Here is a 22,685-nt window from a genome sequence, read left to right on the forward strand (position 1 = left end):
CGCAAACCATTCTGTTTAGAAATAAATGATATTAGAAACATCAATATTATTTTTGAAGACTTATCCATAGATACCCCACACGTACCTAAGGGTTTAATAAAAAAAAAAAATTGAGTGTCAGTTCTAAGTAGTACCCCCAAAGTTTATTGTTTTTTTTTCTATTTTTGGTCGAAACTCTTAATGCGGTTCACAGAATACATCTACTTACTAAGTTTCAACAGTATAGTTCTTATAGTTTTGGGAAAAAGTGGCTATGACATATACGGATGGACAGACAGACAGACATGAAGAATCCATAAGGATTCCGTTTTTTGCCAATTGGCTACGGAACCCTAAAAACTAGACATTAAACATAACCTAATAGGTACCGACATAACTATGTGGTATATATCTAGCGTTGATTTTCATCTAAATAGATCCAACGAATTTAATAGATCGCATACGATATTTTTATACAACGTGTCGTGTAATTTGGATTTTTTATATGACCTGCCGGGCTAGCACATGATTGGCGCGACAGTATCTCGCGGCGAGATAGACTACCTGTCCCACTTTAATTATTAACATAGTTAAAAAAGGACGGGTAGTCTATCTCGCCGCGAGATACTGTCGCGCCAATCATGTGCTAGGCCTACTGTAAATGATCAAAGGTTATGCTAATAAAAGTGGCGAAACCGTGTATATTAAATTATAAATTATTTTGTATCAAGCAGAAACGACTGCGAGCGATGCTCGCTCACCCACCCAAGACTGTGAATTTTTCCACTTTTTATTTAAATTAAATTATATTAGGAAAACCCCTGTGACTCGTTCAACGAGCGGGAATTCTGTTTTGAGTAGCCTACGTGTATTTTAAACGATGTGACGTGCGTTCGCGGAAACAAAACACGATCGGAATGTCCACAGAAATACTTTTTCAATTCAATTCAAAATGTTTAATAGGCAAGACCCGAAACAATTTTGCAGACAGGAGGTTCTAAACAGACCACTTTTTGTGGTAAATGACTTACGGCCCGATTCGAAGAATGATTAAGACACGTTTAAGATCTTTAAAAGATCGATAACTAAACAACATGTCAAAATTGACGTTTATTTCGATTCCGCTGTGATCTCAGTAAGATCTATCTACGATATTTATAACGTCTAAGTGACATTGGTTGCCCGAATCGAGCTGCTTCTGTTAACTTTACGACATACAAACGATATCTAAATGAGAACTTATCTAAACCAGAACTTATCGTTATCGTATCTCATTCTTCGAATCGGGCCGCAACTATCATATCTATAAGTAAAATCCCCGACATTTGTTGTGTGTATCATCTCTCTACAGTACAATAGGTACGTTTTATCCACAGTTAAAACCTGATCAAATTACCATAGTATTGACTCAGCAGGGCGCGTCTAACCCCCCTTCCCCCCACTATAACCACTCCCCTCCCCCTCAGTCGCGTGTCAAGGTCGCCGCGCCCGCGCAGCCTCCACGCCGATTCTTCATCTCGGTCTAATGTTAGCTTAGGTATATTATTCAGGTAAAGATTACTCATCACTCTCATCAGTCATCAATACTTTAGAATATTGTTTTAGGGTTCTGTGAATGTCTGTCATATTGCTATGGCCTAAACTTAAACTTTATCGAGTCGAATGCTTCAAAATAATTCACTCCGGACCGTACACATTTTTCCCCACACGCTTCATACATTTTTCGTGATTAACTACATTGCCGCCGTCTACCCGAAATACTTACATTCTGTGCTGCCAAAATCATGAGCAAAGTGCTTCTAACCACACAAAGTGTGACAATGCAACCATATACATCAATATCCTACCAAAATACGACGTTTGTAGTGCCACTTCCACACTTTCTCACGTCAAAGTTGTTGCACGGTGAGTCTATGAAACACCCTTCCCTGTTTCACGTTCGCGATCCCGTTGATGTCTTGTGTTCCAGAAAATCTACTTAGATTGAGTCAAAGATTTACTGTTCAAAATAGACCGACAGTGAGGTCGATTATTTTATTTCCCACATTAGTATATTATCCGTAATGATGTATTGCGAAACATTGTTAGTTATATTTACAAGGAAAAGTCCATTTATGCGTCGATTGTGTAGGCATTGATAAGGTTTGCAATTCACGAAGCGTACTCACGGACTTTCATTATAGTTAACTTTACATTGGACATGTCATACCGTTTGTATTGCCAACCAAATTAGTTTGGGGCCTAAAGGTGGATCAACAATTAAAGGCCGTGCCCCAATATATTATGAGGCCAAATTTATTATTTAAATTGTGACATCGTAATGCCCTCACATCGGCACCGATTATAATTTTATTCCATTCGGTGTCGAGAGCCTTGGTCCGTGGGGCCCTGGCGCTCTCAGTCTCTTCAAAGACCTGTCGAAGAGACTCAGAGACGCCACAGGAGATCGAAGAGCTGGCAGCTTCCTCGCTCAACGCATCAGTCTAACGATCAAGCGAGGATATGCTGCCAGCGTCTTCGGTTATGCCGCAGGGGCCATTTTTAGATTTATTTTATTTTTATTTTACTTATAGTTTTTATTATTAAGTCTTTGATTTGATTTTTAAAATGTACTTCAATAAAATGATGTCAGTCGCACATGAATTTTGCTCGTTCTTGTACGTAGTCCGTACATGTATTGGCGCGAGTGAGATGCTCATTTTGATGTCATAATGTAAGTTAGAATGGCCTCTGTCTGATTCATAATTATTTAGGTCTAGTCAATTAGTGATTAGTCTTAAACACATAAACTTATAAGTGTTATGTATAAGGAAATAAAATACTGATTCGTTAACTAATATTGTATGGAGCACTAAAAAGCGATAACATTATGTTTTAATTGTATTCAAGCTATTTTCCTAATTCTGTGCCTTATAGTATTTTTCAAACTCGATGTTTAGGGTGACATCTCCATATATACATATAATTTATAACCTAAAAACGTCAAATCTCGCAAAACTATATTGATTTGACACCTGTCAGCGTATCAATCATTTTTGAAAAATACTATAATAATGTTTATATCTGTGCCTGTGAGTAATGCGTAGTCGTCGAGTGGTTTTGTATGAATGGGAAGATAAATGAAGGGCCGATTGACTTGCTATTGTGAGTTCTCACTTGCCGCTATTGTCGCTTGACTCACTCGGCGGAAAACCGCAAGGTTAAACGTCTATAGTGATTATCGTACTTAATTGTATTGGCTATCCGTCACTTTGCTCTGAGCTGAGTTTTTATGTCCTAGATACTAAAATTTCAATTAGATTGGCTAATTTACTACCCAATCATCCTGGTTTTATACCAATTAGGTACTACCTAAATCCAATTTGGCAATATAGAACTGTCATTTTAGTGTGGGATATAAAACAAAGTTTAGACGGTATAGGTACATACATCTAGGAAAAATAGAAAGGGTAATAGTTAGATATTTGGTAGATATTCTACAACACACTATTGACAAATAAAAATGCAATTCTACTCTGAAGAATCACACAATTTTTGACTGCATTAACCACATCACTATCAAATAATTTTTAAACTTAAAAAATAATACCGAAATATTTTATATATAAAGTTTATCGATAAAGGTGTTGATTCTATAATCGAATGTCAAAGGGGCGTATTCAGAAACCAAGAATATTATACTTATTTTAATATCAACATGTCATGTTGCGCCAGCAATATTATAAGCGCGACGGTTTGATATTGAAATTAAATTGTAAAATGCCCGAACATCACCCATTAGGTTGGGCCGGGTTTTTTTGTGGTGGGCCTATTAGATTTATTAAATTATTAGGGAGGCGGGCGATGTCACGGCATTTTACCTGTTTGTGAAGTTGAATAGGCCCGTCGGAGGCTCGGGTTGCGCAACATAGCGTGCAATCAGTGACCGCCGATTATCTACCTGTTTGATTAATTCATGTTATCGCAACATTCCGACTATTCCGACCCCGACACCGACAAACAGACAAATCCGGCGCTTTCACTTTACCCAATATACCAGTAAAACGTCCACATACTTCACAACTGTTATATTTATTCAACAATAAATTGCACTTAAATAAATTATATTAACTACACATTTAGGTAATCAAGTCAAAATCCAATCAATGCACCGCATCATATAAAATAAGTGCAAAATGTTGCACCGGCACTTTACAGGAATTATACTAGAGGCTATGTATGTACATGCAACCTTATCATGACCATGGCAATTTGTGGGGGCGAGCTGGCAACGTCGCGCGGCGATGACACCATTATGCGCTCACAGCTTTTTCACGAGGTCGAATTTGTCCTTTAAATCCATTGGCACTTTTTTAGGGTCGAACTTTTTTTTGTTGGCGAGGTGGGCGCGCATCTCCGCGGCTGTCATGTGCAGGTTCAGGGGCGCGGGCGCGCTGTCCGCGGGGGTGGGGGAGGGGGTCTTGGCCGCGGGGGCGGAAGGGGGCGCGTCCAGGTCTGGGAGCGAGTCCCCCGGAGCCGGGGCGGCCACTAGGAGCTCGGCGTCATCGGGGCGCTCCTTAATGCGCTGGACGACCTGCTTGTGGCTCTCGCCCGCGATGCTGTTTCCATTAACTTCAAGGATCCTATCGCCGCGCTTCAGGCCCGCGGCCTCCGCCGGGGATCCTTCGTCGACCTTGCCGATGTACTGGCCAGGTTTTCCTTTTTCTGCGTGTAGATTGAAACCGTAGCCGTCGAAATCGGGGACTTTCCGCACGTGGCAGAGCCGGGGCTCCGTCTGTGCAGAGCCGTTGGTGGCCATGTTCGCGTGCAGGCTGGCGCGCGCGCTGGGGGCGACTGGCGCGGGGCTCCGGCGCGGGCGCGGGGCGCGGGCCGCGCGGGCGCGGCTCAGTCCAGTCCCCGCGTCGGATCCGCACGCAGCCCGCGAGTGTATATTTGACAGTGACAGTGATTCGTGGCAAGCCTTTTGGAAACTTCATCTTACCAACCATGTAAGTGGCTCTCTATGTGTTTTTCAGCGTTTAAGCCCTCGTTTGTTGAAAGCGGTGAAGTGGCCGGTAGCCTGCATACCTGAGATGCGGGGGTCGTTGCCCCGGGTCGCAGGTAGTGTAATGAATGGAACGTTACACTTCGCACGGCTGGAGGATGCGACCTGCACACCTGACCCCCGTGTGTCAACATGTCTAATAAGAAAACATACATAAGTGTCCTTTATTATGTGATTATGTCAGTTAACCGTCTGTAATACATAAGGTGCGACGATAACACAAAAGTGATATTAAAACAAGGTATCACCTGTGAAACAAAGCAGTACTTACGTATGGGTGATCTTTATTCTTCATTCTTATTCGTTAACTCAAGGCACAAAACATGATGTTTTCAGGCAAAGATACCAATAAGAACTACCTGACGACTAAAATAGTCTTTTGAATGAAAACAACAGTTCAGTGGTTACATTCCACAGTACACCGGGAGTCCGGAAGCCTTGTTCCATCCACTGATAGGTCATAGCCCCTATTGCTACGACATTAAGGTTTACAAACGGTCAATGTTGTCACTTCATCATCATGCGCGGCGCGGCGCGGGCGCACGCCCTCCCCCCCCACTTCCACATGGGAAAACATTACCAACCTGTGCTGTGAACTGTGAGCAAGAAATATGTGTGATCTGCCAGAGATATTTGGGCAAAGAATCTTAAAGAAGTAACTGGATATTATAAAGTTGACCTTAATAATCATTGGCTTTGAAACAGCATCAAATATGTGATGCACAATTTTGGGCAGTAACTTAGCCTGTAAGCTTAAGAAGGCATGAGTTGTGGATACTAAATAAACACGAAATTCCATTTTGATATGTTGCAAAATCCTATCGTACACATTCATAACTATCTGTTAATCAATAGAGGTCAGCAAGGTGTACCGGAAGCTTACGACTTGTGGTTGACAGCTATCGATCCACGATGTTGACTTCCCGTTTGACAGCTTAGCTGTGATTTTCCCAGATACCTACGAAAAAGACAGTTCGATTGACCAATATTACCCCATCTTTCTGGTTTTGTGCATGAATGAAGAGATTTTGAGCAGGGTAAGAGAGAAAGAAGTCTGTTAAAAACAATACAAAATAGATATTTTGGTGTTCATGCACAGTAAAGCAAACACGTACTCACGCAAGTGAAACAGAAATTACCGGTCGCGTCCTATCAGAAAGTCAAGGGACTCGAGAATAGAAAGGAGAGGCAGTTACTCCACCGATAAGAGTACCTATAATATTGATGATGATGACGATATCATCGACATAGATATATTAGTTATGCCAATCACTAGACATGACCATTTGACCAAGGCTTACCGGAAGATGACAGGAAGCTTACTACCTGGTACCTAGCGGTTGACCGTTAGCTTTTGGCTCACCGGGTGACTGCTAATTTTAAGTCTGTGGGGAATCTTTAGTTTAAGAAGAAAGGGCACAAGATATTGGGAAACCATACTTGAGTTGCTGGCCTATTCCCGTCAATATCCACCCATTTGTCTCTCGGAACAAATAGGACCAAAATCCCACCTGCTATAAGTTTCTAGTTATTTAGATAGGGTTCGGTCTCGGTCACGCACACAACAATATGTCGGTACATACGTATTTGTAATTCCGCCACTGTTCTTGAAATGAAAACTACCTGGGGACAATTGGAAAGGCATCCATTCCAGTTGTTACCTCTGGGGAATATTGGCACCTGACTTTGTCCTAATGCTTACCATCTTATGTTTTCAGGCCATGCATAGTCGCAGTTTCTAAATATCAACATATCTTGTTCTTCTTCTATACATAAAAGCATAGAGAAACAAGTAAGCATAGAGTGGTCACCTGCTCACTCCATACAACGATAAAAACCTATTTATAAGCAGCTTTTACTGAGGTTTGGGAAACTTATTTATATTAAGTTTTAAGAAAACTAAGATACAAAATGAAAATCTTAAAAATCTTAACCTAAATTTAAAACTAACAAACACAAAAACTATTACCGAAATTCGCCCCGCGTCCCTCCAGATGCAAAGGACGCTCGCCACGTTGCCACGTTGAACCGCGATGGACAACCTTTGCATAAAGAACTACCCGGAGCGAGGGTCATGACCACTCTCTCTCAAACGTCTGCCCACTTCCCCAATAAACGTTTTGGCCTCAGAACTTATTAGCAATACGTTTTACCATACCTCCCATACAACCTAATATTATTAAGTAAGAAAACCCATGATTTTCTCTATTAATCTTTTCTCTATTTCGATTTTCTCTATTATAAAAAGATCATATAACTATAGCATGACTTCACGTATAAACTTACTACACATACTTAGGCAAAAGATTCGAAAGAATCTCTCAATTGTCTTCAAACACAGCAATTGATCTTAATGTCCGTGATTCAGAAATAATGTCAGTCATTTACTATATTCGTAATACTCGTATAGGCAGTAATCAGAGCCTATAGACATCTGAATTTATTCATGATCGTGAATCATATACATTAAAACGAAATAGGATGAAAATCGGTTGCCATTCGGAAGAAAACGTTGCTATTGCTAGACATTAGAATTACACACATACATGCATGGCTGCATCATATGCGATCATAACTCCGATAAGAATGCAGTGATGCGTGGTAGGGGGGAGGGGGAGGGTTGCGCAAGAGTGACGTCACGCGCGACATTTCATAAGCTAGTTTCTTAATCGGGACGTAGAATAAAATAATGTAACATAATATTTGAATAAAAAAGGAAAAAAAAATATTTAGAAAAAAAAAACACTGATTTTTTTAGGATTTTTAAAGTCTAAAAATGTTGTGTTCCTGCCGGTGAGTAAGGTTGCCAGAGCTCAACGAGGGGGGGCGGGTTTAGGGTCGGCATGTAACGCGCATGTAACTCCTTTAGAGTTGCAGGCGTACATAGGCTACGGAGACTGGTTACCATCAGGCGGGCGGTATGCTTGTTTCCTACCGACGTAGTATAAAAAAAAATGTCGGCGTCCTCGCGAAAAATAATTTTGCCGTCTCATACATTTCGGTGATTCAGTCATGTTTTCTATAGAACAGCTGTATTTTTCCCGCGATTTCGGGGTTGGTCGCGTAGTAAAAGTTGCTCAGTATGACCAACTAAGTATATTAACCAATAAATAAATAAATAAAAAAATTAAAAAAATTAAGCAATGAACAGACCTTCTATTCAATAAATGAATATCTGGATAAGTGAACTGCTACAGCTCAATTTATTTGTATTATACGATATAATTAGTCTTTAATATTTGTTATTTTGTATGTTAATATTGCTATGTAAATACACATGAATTAATTTTAGTAATTATTTAAATGCATGTTTAGTATTAGGTAAAAACTTTATAATTTGCATGTCACTGTGTGACAAGGTAGCTTGGCTCAGTTAACTATAAACTGCAACATCCTATGTATACCCTATCTTTCGCAAATAAATAACTTATGACTAGGTCATACCTATATTACCCCGCAAATGGCAGGTGACTAAATAAACATCCTGTAAGTGTAAGTATAGCTGCAGGTGCCGTCCGATAACAACCAACGCTACTTACCAGTGCGTGTCAAAGATGGTGTCACTTTCAAATTACTTGTAATCCTTGAAAAATTAATAAATATTTGTATTTCGATGAAGTTTAAATATCTAGAAGGTGAGGAGGGTTTTATAACCAGCATATATTCAATATATTACATATATAAGCAAGTTATGCATGCTTGTAAAAACAACTTATAAATAAAAATCTCGTAAAACTCATAACTAGTTAAATATTTATTTATAACAAATTAATTCACGAGCCGTGAAATTAATTCTGGCTCCATCAGAGAAGGGTCCTTATGCTTCACGTGCAATACTTTTTATTAGAATTTCTGTTGGAATTTGAGATGGAACGGACTTTATTACACTTGACTTGAGTCGTGACATGGTCGTATCAATCTTAAATCTTTAACGAATTGTAAAATGTAAATACAGCTTTATGACTTTCTTTGCCCAAAGAAGACCTCACGCAGAACAAAAGGCAGTTGAATTGCCTGGGTAGTTATGATTCACGCACGTGGGTTTCTAAGATTGATTGGTTATTGCTGATTAATTACCTACATAGGTGAGTAATTAATTATTATTTATAGGCAATAAGTCAGCAAATCTCCTACTTATTAGTCAATAAAAGCTAAGGATATACTCGTACGTATGTAATACAGATATGGCAATTGGTCCATCAGATCTGTCTGGAGCGTGCATGAAATGTAGGGGGTACCTCAGGACTCTCAGGAGCCCCCTTTTCCTTGGCGCGAAGTGTAAATGTTAAGTTTTAGCTTCCAATGTAGCCCACAAGATGGCAGAGCCTACAATCAAAACTGGGCGTGGAAAACAAGAAAATTGCGATTTTTCCGGTGAAATATTGCGTTTAGATTCTGTGCGGAAAGAGAAAAGTCGTGGAATGTATAGGGCCCAATACATTCCGGGACTCTTCTATGTATATATTTAGTTGCTGTACAATATTTTTTTTAATAAAACGTAAGGAATCGATTGGTACCATTGTTATTTTCCGATATTTAAGTTTAAAAAAAACTTAAATCTTCAAACTTTGAGGTCTTGTTTTTTTTAACATTTTCATAATTTTTGCGGTGAAAACTTCTTAAGCGGCTCTGTGCACTTTTTGTGATGGGAAAAAAATGTTAAACGACAGGTCACGTGACCGACAGATTCGTCAGATTCATGGGATCAGATTGAAAATTCGTAAGACGGACACGTGACCTGATCGAAAAACTATTACAATGTCATTGAAGCCAGTGGTAAAATTTTTAATAATATAAATAAAATAATATGTATATATAAAAATAAATCATAATTGTAATTTACCACATAAATGATAGTACTTTTATACTGATAATTAAAGCAATTCGTGCAAAATAATTCCTTAACCATTCCAAAATATCAAAAATGCACAACGTTAATATTTTAGTTTTCACTTCTGCCGGCACTCCCGGAGTGCAACCCGTAATTTTTTTTAAGCGTCCGATTTATTGTGATAAATTACTATTTTTTTTACTACACATTGTTTTAAAATTCAACATGTGTCAACATCCCTATTAGCAATTAGCCCAAGCACAAATGAGTCAAATGTCTCGCGACCACTCCTCGCGGTTGCGACGGAAACATTCTGCCAACACCAACGAAAGCTAATTATAATCAATATTAATTCGTAATGATGATACGATGCCAGATCGGCATTTGGAATTGATTAATCAATCTGCCAAACCGGAATTTGATACCGATCGGCTGCTTTTGGCAAGAAGCTGGAACGTAGCGTTGCCTCCTTGCAGCGGTTTCATCACTGAGGGTCGTGACCACTTCTACTTAGAATCGGGAACTTCTCTTTGACAATCTCTTTCTATCTGTCGCTGAATGGGCATCGTGGAATGTTGTTTCAAGAGCTGCTTAGCCAAGGTGACAATCGCTTCGACAACGAAACGCTCTGTGTCTCTCTATCACTCTTGCATATTAGTGCGACAGTGACAGTTGCGTTAATCTATAATGTATATGTATACCTCTGACGTGTATTGTACCAGAATCATTCGCGTCCCGGACCTGCCGATAACATTCCGAAGCAGATAATCGACTCGCACGAATCTCTGATTACAGACCCCTTATCAGTCCACACTGTATATTATGATACTTCTGTACATTCCTTGCTTAAATACTGGAAGTGGAAATTAGATTTTTTACTACAGAATACTTCAAATAGCTGGGGTACGGTGAAAGGTATCAACTCCACAAAAATAACCTTAAAACATCACATCTGTTACAGTACCCGTTTGAATAATTTATAATTTATAAGGTATTTTAAGTAAAACATTTATTAAACTATACGAGTACTATCTATTAATTGATAACCTGTCAAATATTAGTAAATCTAGATATTATATCTGCATATCGCGAAAATGATGATTTGATTTCTATATTTTATTAATATTATATGCTAATTTTACGTTTAGAAGTAAATCAATAAATAAATAAACATAAATCAATTTTATAGGACATTATTACACAGACTAAGTCCCACAGTAAGCTCAATAAGTTTTGTGTTGTGGGTATTTAACGATATATATGATATAAATATTTATAAATACTATTTAGAAAACACCGATGACTCAAGAACAAATATCCATGCTCATTACACGAATAAATGCCCTTACCAGGATTTGAACCCGCCATCGGCTTCATAGGCAGGGTCACTACACCCACTAGGCCCGACCGGTCGTAAAAATTACCTAATTAAAAATGAGTAAACGGGCTTTATCACGATATCATTTGTAAGTATATAAGTAATCGGCAAACGCACATTACCTAGATATGCGGATTAAAAACCAGTAGTTAAAGACTTTGCCCATCACTTAACAGCCTATTTTACGTACCTAGATATAATTAAAGTGAGTCACGTGACTATTTTCATACATAACGATCGATTAAGTATAGATGAAGTGTCTAGGTTACTAAGTCGCAGACCCAAGAAAATAATAAATACGTTCAATAAAACCTATATACGTTTGAACATATATAAGTTTTGAACATATATAGCGGGCACATAAATTCATCATCTTATAATTTTTAAGAAAAAAAAAACCGACTTCATTGAGGGAGACCGGTGAAAGAACGATTATTGTTGATTCTGGATTTCATACAATGAAATTAAAAAGACAGCGTCCTACGCCTAATTATGTAGAAAAGGAGGTAACATGTTTTTTTTTTGTCACTGCACCCATCTTGACACATTTCAGATTTGCCCTATGGTTGACTGGTAAGATACCCGCAATAGGGCATTCGACAAGTCGGTTTTTTTTCTTAAAAATCATGTTACCTTTATTTTTGACGTTCACTGGTGATCGCGGATAATGGATGTCCCAGCAAAATGTCAAAACAGAGATTTTTGTAACTACCGGACGTAAAGTCTATGAAAAAGTTTGGGGTAGGCATCACAATTTCAAACCGCCCACCACACGTGTGTTAATTACCTAAAGTCAATAGTTCGACACGAAACACTCACTATGGCCACACACATCATTGACAACAACTAACACTTGTGTGGTGGCACGTGGCACTGGTGGATCAACCTTCATTCGAGAAAGTGGCGACGTTGTGATGTTAAAATGTACCATCAGGTACAAATTTGCCCTTAGGTTGCGTGGTCCGATCGACTAGTCCGATCAATCGGAATACGAAGTTTTTTTTTTCCTGTTGGCTCGATTGATCGGACTATAAAGACTTAGAAAATCCTGTCAGTCCTACTATCGGTGTAATGGGATTTTAAAAGTTCGTCTAGTTCGATCGATCGAACCACGAGACCTTGAAAAATCCTCTTAATCCGATCACACAATTTTTATTTTTCCTTTTTGTCCGACCGGTACTTTCATGGTTACTTTTGTAATCTACCAACATCTCAAAAGTGTTTTCTCACTTTAATTAGCCATACACGAACGGTTTTAAATTAAATTAAATTAAATTAAATATCATTTATTTTCAGGCAACTATGGCCCATATATACCTTACAGACTAACATACATACAATAATAAAAATCTTAAAATATAAATATCATTTTGACGACGCAAAATATCATTATCATCATTATTTATCATTTTGGCGGTTTTGCCCGTCGGATCGGGCACATCCGTGGCTATATCTCACCACACACCGACGGATTTGCCTGCGGACGGGTGCCCGGCGGGCAGATCCGTATCTATATTTCTCGACACACACGCACGGATGTGCCCGCTGGCGGTACATCTGGTATATATAGTTATGTCCGATCAATCGATCCAATAGGAAAAAAAAATGACCTCGTGGTTCGATTCATCGAACTAGACGAACTTTTAAAATCCCGTTACTCCGATAGTAGGACTACGAGAATCACAGAAGTCCTTATATTCCGATCAATCGAGCCAGCGGGAAAGAAAAATATTCGTATTCCGATTGATCGGACTAGTCAGTCGGACCATGCGACCTAAGGGCAAATTTGCATGGACATTTTATGAATGATTTCACTCATAATTTTTCAATATTTGGATAAGTTATCCGGAATATCAGATACTTTTGGGGCGTTGTTTCATCCGCTACTATTGATGCTGACCCCGACAAACTCGGCCGAATTTCACCTTCCCATACAAACGGAATTTCGTTCTCATTTTAAAACTACGAGTTGGATTGTAATGAAACTTTGCACATACAATGACATGAGGTATATCTAGTCCTGTTATTAGTTTATATAGCTCTAATTTATAAAACAAACGAAATAGAGCAAAAACAAGTTTTGTATGGAAAATGCAAATTCGCTGTATATTTTTAACTATATCTGAAGCTACATAAACATTTTTTAATGACAGATTATAATTCAATAATATATATAGATATTAATTAAACTATAAAACTTAAAACCTAAATCTAAAAATAAATAATACTAAACTTAAAATAAAATACTAAAAAATATTCCCCTACGGCATGGTGCCGTAGATACTGGCAGCATTTCCTCGCTGTATTGCAAGACTAATTCTTTGAGCGAGGAAGCTGCCAGCTCTGCGGTCGCCGGTGACCTCTGCTAACCTTTTTGAAAGGTCCTTAAAGAGCTTAAGGGCACTTGGACCCCACGGGCCAAGGGTCTCGACGCCAAAAGGTATGAAATTGTATTCGGCGCCGAGACCCCTATATTTGGTCATTTTTAAATTTTCGGCCGCTTCTGCCGCCGCGCCGACCTTAGCAGATGTGCCGTGGAGATGAGACGGGGCTAGGGTGTCTACACAAGTGGCGTCCCATACCAGCACCCGTCCCATCTTCCACGGAATTAGTGTCATTCCGTCCGGTCTCTTACCATCGTCTCTTAAAATGCCGGCGGGCTCAAGTAGAGCTGGCGGTTGCCGCTGGCGAGAGACCGGCGGAGAATATCGTTGAGCTACATAAACTAATTACAGCCATATACCTCATCTTATTGTAAGCACAAAGTTTCAGAGCAATCTAGCAAGTCGTTTAAAATGAGAGCGTAACTACATTTGCATCGAGAACCGAGCTTGTTGAGGACCCTTAAGAGGCAACAGGAGTGGTCATTACTCCATAAAAACGTAGTCGACTGTTTCCTCCGTGGTTTTTGAAGCTGCAGCAATGAGTTTTCCAACACAGACTATTATCATTAATATCTGTGTCGGACTGTTTTGTTTTTTTTTTATATATATTTGTTTTTTAAGGCGCTAGTGCACTTCAAATATTCGCAAAAACGTTCTAATTTACTAGACCGCAAAGAGGAGCATCGTATTCAAAACTGACATCAATTAGCCTAAAACACAAAACAGTCCGACACAGATAATTTCATTACCATTTAGATCTCAAAATTTCGTTACATTTGGTTAAGTTTTGGAGGAGGAAACAGTCGAGTACGAAACATCGTTTTTTGAGATTTTTACGCAGGATTTTTCGCCTAACCTGGCGTTGTCCTTATCGCACTAGTTTTGGAGCCACTTCCGTTAGCGAGACGGATATATTCACTTTAAATATTTAAACCTCAGCTCCCGTATCTTCTTAAGTCGGAGTCCCTCAGGAGCGCACTTAGTAAAGACATCAACGCGCCGCAGCGCCGATTTCTAATAAAATAACTAATCATTAAAATGCTAATTAATGGCGTATTTGTGTGTGTGTATGTGTGTGTGAAGGCGGGCGACATTCCATTACTAATGACTAACTAACCAGTTTAGAAAGGCCTCGGATTATCTGTAGTTATTAGAGTTTTGGAGGTGATGTTATATTGGGCTTAGTAAAGTTTTGTGGCAAGGTCGTCTGCGCCTGCGATGCATATAAGTATATGTGCAAATACAAGAATGTGTACATAGTATTTGCGTCAGTGTATATGTATTCTATGTAGGTAATCTGCGTTAAAAAATACGTATTTTATTTTACTAGCGGTCGACTCAATGAATGAAAGTTATCTTAATTATTTTATTATCGTGTAGTATGAAGCTATTGCTTATATACGCATTAAATATATACTCACTTAGATTCACTATCGTAAAACGTGCCTATTTTGCTCCCACTGGGTAATTTTGCTCCGACAGTTTTTGTATTTGAAAACTAAGTGTTGTACGGAATAGGTATTTGAACCCATTCACTGGTAAGCTTAAGATTCTTAAGAACCGGGCTTTTGGCACAGGTACCTTACTGTTCCCGAGGGCCTACCACAAACACCGAAGTTCGCAAATTGCTGGCATCCTTCTCTTTCATTCCAATTAAGGGCGTGATTAAAGTGACAGAGAAAGATGCCCGTAATATGAAAACGTCGGTGTTCGCAGTAGGCCCACTGGAGCATTTGGTCTCTTACTGGGCAATGACATCACCTGGGCATATCACTCAGTGGAATGCATTGCATTAACGATGTGTCACCACACTAAGTCTATTCAAAATTAAATCTTATCTCAATCTAATAAGGTCTGATATCATTCGATGACTCATCTCACGCAGCCAATCCATGCAAAACTGAACCTTCGCATGTATATAATAGGGACTGTTATAAAGATATTTATTTTGTTGATGTTTATCTGAAAAAGTATGTATTGGTCATAGAGCAAACTTTGATTATGAGCACATTGTGTGCTCGCCGTAAACCTTAGATTTATAGTTTCATGTTTTATTTGATGTGGTTACGAAGTTTACATCGGACCGGGGCCTACCGCGAAAATCGAAATTCGCAAATTGCGGGATCTTTCTCTTTTACTCTCACTAAGACGTAATTAGGGTGACAGAGAAAAATGCCCGCAATTGACGAACTTCGATTTTCGCGGTTATAGCCCTGATAACAGCAAACATTAACCTCGTAACGCGTAAGGATGACTCCCGGTAGAATAGCCCGGGCCAAGGCGTCCACTTTGTTTTCTATAGATAGCCTCGGTGATCACGTGATGATTACCGTAACAACTAGGGAATTAAAACCGATTTTTAATTGTTTGAAATAACCGGTTAATAACCGAAATAATAACCCGTTTACATATGTTTGCTTGGCGAACGCTTACAAAATTTCACGAGAATCAGTTGAGAAACGCGACCTGCACAGAAGAACATCCGGACATACGAAGCATTTTTGCCCGAGTCGCAATGGAGACGCTAACGCTCGGTCAATTAAAGGTATGGATGTGCTTCCCAGTCATTCCCACGCAGCGCAGTGCTAGACGCAGAAAAACGCTGCGCGTGCGTGGAATTACCGCGAGAAATTGCACATCGAATTGCTTTTTGTAGTTTTTGTCTTAAAAAGTAGCACCTGATGGATTCTACGTATGTGACAATGAGTTTTATCTAGAGAAACTATTCGTGCTATATCACTTGTCGGTTTCTAACACATGATACGATATTGTAAGCTGTGTTTTTAAATCCCATACACTATAAAATGACAGTTCGATTGCCCCGATTTGTCCGATTTACCTCTCATTTTAGGATCTTTGGTTCAAATCCAGTCTCGTACCATTGGGTTTCTCAGGAGTTGTGTACGAAAGGGTGTTTATTTAGTCACCTGCAATAATTTACGGGGTGAATATATATATTCGTTTCCTAAAATATTAAATAATTTGCCAGAAGATGTTCGTGTAAAGCACTTAAATAGTAAACATATAAAAAAAGTTATTAAAATGCGCTTATTAAAATCTAACGACACAAGCTACTTATACTAAGAATCCTACAATGTTTTTTTTCTTATTAGATATAAGATATTGTCTTTTTTTTCTCTGAACTCCCCATCTAGTGTAGGAAATAAAGGTAGTGGACCCCGCAGTAATTCCTCTGCCACAAAAAACTTTACAGTATGATAAAGTATCAATAAATAAAAAGTATTGTCTTAATTTCCAAAGAATAATAATAATAGGATTTAAGTAAATACCTAAAGTATTAAATCGTTAATATCTTTTTACGGAAAAATGCTCCGTTCAAACTTTCTTCACCAGACATATTCATGTAACGTATTACAACAATATATGAAATATCCAAAAAAATATCCCAGTAGAAATACCAATATTAATAAAATATAATTTTTGGACGTGTCTTGGACCGGAAAATTACTCCGTCTAATTTTTTCACTGGAATGCCATTTTATTGCCGTTTTATAGCTACAAAATGAAAATCTAAAAAAAAATCCATGTAACTATACTATTTTCAGAAATTGCCTTTTTACTCGCTGTGAAAAATTTCTCTATCCATTTTATTTATTGAATTAAAATCACAGTTTTATTTCCATCCAACTATAAAAACATCCAAAAAAATAACGAGCGTATTAAAAACTTAACATATCGGGAGCAGTGTGTAGGGAGCGGGGTGTACAAGCGGGGTGCGGGAGCGGTACCGGCCGCCGCAAGCGCGCGCGCCGCGCCTGCCCGGCGGTGGCAGCTTGCTACTTCTCTATTCATTCGCGTATCGCCTAGGTGCATAGGTTACTGTTGTTAAAAATATTTCTACTTGTTTCTTTTTTGACCTGCCTAATGCCTGCCTGTCTGTGTAGTACCTACCGTAAGTATAGTCTCTACCGTACCTACAAATGAAGTAGGTAGGTTATGCGATGTGTCTAATTTAAATATTTATATTCTTAAATTCAATTTATTCAATTCGAGTCGTACGTATTAGGCCATCAAACGAAGGAAAAAACGGGGAAATAATTCGTGTATAAGCGAATTTTGGCATAGTTGTTAATAAAGGTACCTTACATAACATACTGAAAGTACTGATAGAGGGGGGTGGCGCTATTGTGTACGGGGGAGGGAGGGTTTAAATGTCCCTTTTTTAGTTTATCTTAAATAACTCGTGAACGGAGGCCCATATCAAAAAATGATCTATCACGCAAATCATCTATGTAACATTTCCTACAAGAAAAGTACACTTTTTACTAGGATCAATATTTAAAAAGATATTAAAGCGGGAAAATTAATTAAAATTAATTTTCTGGTCCATTTTTCTATATTTTCGTAAACGGTGGCAATTAGCAAAAAACGCTGTAAAATGTAAATAATCTACACAAAACTTCTACAAAAAAGATTCAGTACCCTTTGTGAAAGGATCAATATTTAAAAAGATATTAAAGAGGGAAAGTTAATAAAACCAATTCTAAGGTTAATTTTCTTTATTTTCGTAAATAATTTGTAAAGTATGACCCATAGCAAAAAAAAAATGTCTTATACATAAAATTTTCTATAAGAAATATCTAGCACACTTTTCGCTAGGATGAATATTTAAAAATATACTAAAGCGGGAATGTTAATAATAATCAATTTTAAAAACCATTTTTAGTTTTCATAAGTAACTCGTAAACGGTAGCCCGTAGAAAAACACGTTCTTATACATAAAGAATGCACATAATATTTCCTAAAAAAAATAATTCGATCACTTTTCTCTAGGATCAATATTTAAGAAGATATTATAGGGGGTAAATCAATTCATAGGTACTTTTTTTAGTTGTTCGTAAATAACTATTAAACGGTGCTCCAGTGCAATAAGAATGTTAAACATAAATACTTAACATAAAATTTTCTGGAAAAAAGATTTATTACACTTTTTCTTTAGGATCAATATTATTGAGATATTAAACGGCGAAAGTTAATTTTAATCAATTCTGCACATTATTTGTGTTTCTCGCTTTAAAAGCTTAATAAATATTGATCTTAGGGAAAAGTGTTCCGCATGTCTTTTGTAAAAAAAATATTATAATTGTTTATATACACATTTATTTTTTGCTATAGGTCATACTTTACAAATTATTTACGAAAAACTAAAAAAAGAGACCTGAGGATTCATTGTAAGTAACTTTGCTCCTCTTTGACTAAAAAACCGGACAAGTGCGAGTCGGACTCGCCCACTGAGGGTTCCGTACTTTTTAGTATTTGTTGTTATAGCGGCAACAGAAATACATATAAATATAAATATTTCTGTCATAGCATGCCAAACTATAATTCTAAACGTAACCAGCGACAATGATATCGCTCGGAGCGCACGTGAGACAATTGCATCGACGCGGCTGCTAGCTCTAAATGGCCCTTTTTTTAGTTTATCTTAAATAACTCTTAAACGGTGGCCCATATCAAAAAATGTTCTTTCACGCAAATCATCTAAATAAAATTTCGAACAAGAAAAATTCAGTCCACTTTGTTATTTAAAGATTAGGCGGGAAAGTTAAATAAAATCAATTTTATGGTCCATTTTTCTATATTTTCGTAAACGGTGGCAATTAGCAAAAAACGCTGTAAAATGTAAATGATCTACATAAAACTTTCTACAAAAAAGATTCAGTACCCTTTGTGAAAGGATCAATATTTAAAAGAATATTTACTTACTTACTTACTTATTTAAAAAGATATTAAAGAGGGAAAGTTAATAAAACCAATTCTAAGGTTCCTTTTCTTTAGTTTTCGTAAATAATTTCTAAAGTATTACCCATAGCAAAAAAATGTCTCTTACATAAATAAGTAACATAAAATTTTCTATAAGAAATATGTAGCACACTTTTCGCTAGGATGAATATTTAAAAAGATACTAAAGCGGGAATGTTAATAATAATCAATTTTAAAAACCCTTTTTAGTTTTCGTAAGTAACTCGTAAACGGTAGCCCGTAGCAAAACACGTTCAAACATAAATACTTAACATAAAATTTTCTAGAAAAAAGATTTCTATTCTTTTTCTTTAGGATCAATATTATTGAGATATTAAACCGCGAAAGTTAATTTTAATCAATTCTGCACATTATTTGTGTTTCTCGCTTTAAACCCTTAATAAATATTGATCTTAGGGAAAAATGTTCCGCATGTCTTTTGTAAAAAAAATTATTATAATTGTTTATATATATATATATTTTGCTATAGGTCATAATACTTTACAAATTATTTACGAAAAACTAAAAAAGAGATCTGAGGATTCATTGTAAGTAACTTTGCCCCTCAGACTAAAAAAAAACCAACAAGTGCGAGTCAGACTCGCCCACCGACGGTTCCGTACTTTTTAGTATTTGTTGTTATAGCGGCAATAGAAATACATCATCTTTGAAAATTTCAACTGTATATCACGGTTCATGAGATACAGCCTGGTGACAGACGGACGGACGGACAGCGGAGTATTATTAATAGGGTCCCGTTTTAGCCTTTGGGTACGGAACCCTAAAAAGGACCTGGAAACTGATAATGAATTTTAATATCTCATTAAATATTGATCCTAGCGAAAAAAATTACGGAACTTTTGTTGTACAAAATTACATTTCTATTATTAATGTATAAAGAACTTTTTTGCATTGGGCCACTGTTTACGAGATATTTACGAAAAACAAAAAAATTAGGGACTTGTAAATTGTTTGTGATTTACTATCCCCCTTTAATATTGTTTTAAATATTGATCCTGGAGAAAAGTGGTCTGTATGTTTTTTGTAGGAAATATTATGTTAATTATTTATGTATAAGAACCTGTTTTGTTATGAGCTGCCGTTTAAGAGTTATTTACGAAAAATTAAGAAGTGACTTTAAAATTGATTAGTATTAATATTCCCGCTTTAGTATCTTTTTAAATGTTGATCCTAGCGAAAAGTTTCATATATCTTTCTTGTAGTAAAAATTATGGTTAATATTTATGTATGAGAGATTTTTTGCTATGGATCATACTTTACAAATTATTTACGAAAAACGAAAGAAAAGGAACCTTAGAATTGATTTTAATTGACTTTCCCCCTTTAATATCTTTTTAAATATTGATACTCTCAAAAAGTTTACTGAATCTTTTTTGTAAAAAAAATGTGTAAATTATTTACGTTTAACAAGGTTTTTGCTATTTACGGGTTATTCACGAAAATATAGTAAAATGGACCATAAAATTGATTTTAATTAACTTTCCCGCTTTAATATTTCTTAAATGTTGATCCTAGCGAAAAAGTGCACTGAATCTTTCGATTCGGCAATTTTATATATATTATTTACGTTAAAGAACATTTTTTGCTATGGGCCACCGTTTACGAGTTATTTAAGAAAAACTGAAAAAAGGGACCTTTAAACTCAGTCAGTCTATGTGGGCGTCTAAAGAAGGTAGCTGGCAGGGACTGGATGCAGAAAACGGGAAAACGTGCTTTGTGGCGCATCTGGGGGAGGCCTATGTCCAGCAGTGGACTGCAACAGGCTGACGATAATGATGATGAAGTATCTTTCAGCTTATAGTACAAGTTTCATCAAAACTGGTTCAGTAGTTTTAAAGATCTCGATGGTTAAGTTTTAAGATATCGCAATTTATTAACGATAAGCATACAATAAGTAAATAGGTAATCTTTATTACGTGGCAAAAATTCTAGAACCTAGTTGTTTTTGACGTCGGTTGTTATTAACGTCTTTAGCGTGATATTATTCTAATCAATGTTATATAAAACTGCGTAAGTATATATTATTCGGTACAAAGAAAACGCAAAAATAACTAAATGTAGTGTAAAGACTCACACATCAGTGACAACGACAACTCCCTTCTTAAGTGTGGACTGCGGGTCACGCGGTCGGGTCGTACAAGTAGCACAAGGACACTAATCTGCACTTAACTGCTAAAGGAAGACGGTACATTATTGCGTAACCGCGGGATGGATTTATCTTCGCTTCAAAAATTTCGGTGTTCTGGATGATATTTCTTTTGGATATTTTGAATTTAAGTATATACGTATATATTTAGTATATATTTAAAAGAATACAGGCTGAGAAATTTTCCACTCTCAGTTTTTAATAGTTGTAAAATACATACATTTGGGTATGTATTTTTTTTGGATATTCTTACCCACTACGCCAAATTATATTCTAAGATCATATAAGAAGAAAAAAATGACAGAGCAATTTTCCGATGAAAATGAGCGTCAAAAAAGGAATTATCATTTAAAAAAATCTCATGTTTGACAAAATTTTTAGATTTTTTTCTAGTATTACATACTGATACAAATAACTTATTTGGTAAAATAATTTTGGACAGAGGAATTACTCGGTTAAACATATAAACAGATTTATATTTTTACGTATAAATACCTAACTTAGGTTTTTTTTTTTTTTGGATATTTATATGTTAGTTTCGGCTCATACTATACAATAACCAAGCAAAATTTCATGGACTGAGAAATTATTGCATGGGTCTCCATACAACAACTTGCTAGATTTACTACACTAATCGGCACACAAGCCTCCTTAAGGTTTTGCCTACGATGGGTCTTGTATTAGATTCTAGACTGCAACTTGTTTGTTTATTAAATTTAAAAAAAAGATCATTCTAAGCAACTTATAGTATGGGACCATCCCCAAATCCCTAGAAAAAATTTTTACTCTCCTATAGAAAATGTCAAGGCCAGACAAAATGTATGAGACAGCCAATTTTTTTTCGCGATTTTTTTTTTCACCCGTATACATTGTAAATCGGTATCTGTTAGTGAACACCACGCTTATCGTGTGCGGAGCGCCATCGCCATTCTGAACCTTGTCTGAGGGCCTATCGCGAACCACGTTCGACGTGTTGCCTCTCTGTCGCACTTGTAAATTCGTACGTAAGCGTGACAGGGAGGCAATACGTCGAACGTGGTTCGCGGTAAGCCCTCTGAATTCACGAAAGTTAATATTGGGTTGTCGTAGTTGACATTTTTGGCGGTCAAACGGTTAAGACCTACTCTGCTCAACCCAAC

General features: G+C 37.2%; 2 protein-coding genes across 4 annotated transcripts in view; one reads left to right on the top strand and one right to left on the bottom strand.

The window, feature by feature from the left end:
* Positions 1-4,031: 4,031 nt before the first annotated feature.
* LOC133530643 (Na(+)/H(+) exchange regulatory cofactor NHE-RF1) lies at positions 4,032-4,825 on the bottom strand. Its single transcript, XM_061868661.1, has one exon. The coding sequence runs from the start codon at positions 4,775-4,777 to the stop codon at positions 4,280-4,282; it is 498 nt and encodes a 165-aa protein (XP_061724645.1). The 5' UTR covers positions 4,778-4,825; the 3' UTR covers positions 4,032-4,279.
* Positions 4,815-22,685, top strand: part of LOC133530609 (epidermal growth factor receptor kinase substrate 8-like) — a 54,068-nt gene continuing 36,197 nt past the window's right edge. For all 3 annotated transcript variants that reach the window (XM_061868596.1, XM_061868595.1, XM_061868597.1), the window contains exon 1: positions 4,815-4,967. The gene's annotated coding sequence lies outside the window, so the exon portion shown is untranslated. The remainder of the gene's footprint in view (positions 4,968-22,685) is intronic.

Source organism: Cydia pomonella, chromosome 23, assembly GCF_033807575.1.
Source record: "Cydia pomonella isolate Wapato2018A chromosome 23, ilCydPomo1, whole genome shotgun sequence".
NCBI lineage: Eukaryota > Metazoa > Arthropoda > Insecta > Lepidoptera > Tortricidae > Cydia > Cydia pomonella.

What these genes read in the sequence shown, in the direction of transcription:
- LOC133530643 (XM_061868661.1), bottom strand. Translation starts at nt 4,777, where the DNA reads ATGGCCACCAACGGCTCTGCACAGACGGAGCCCCGGCTCTGCCACGTG.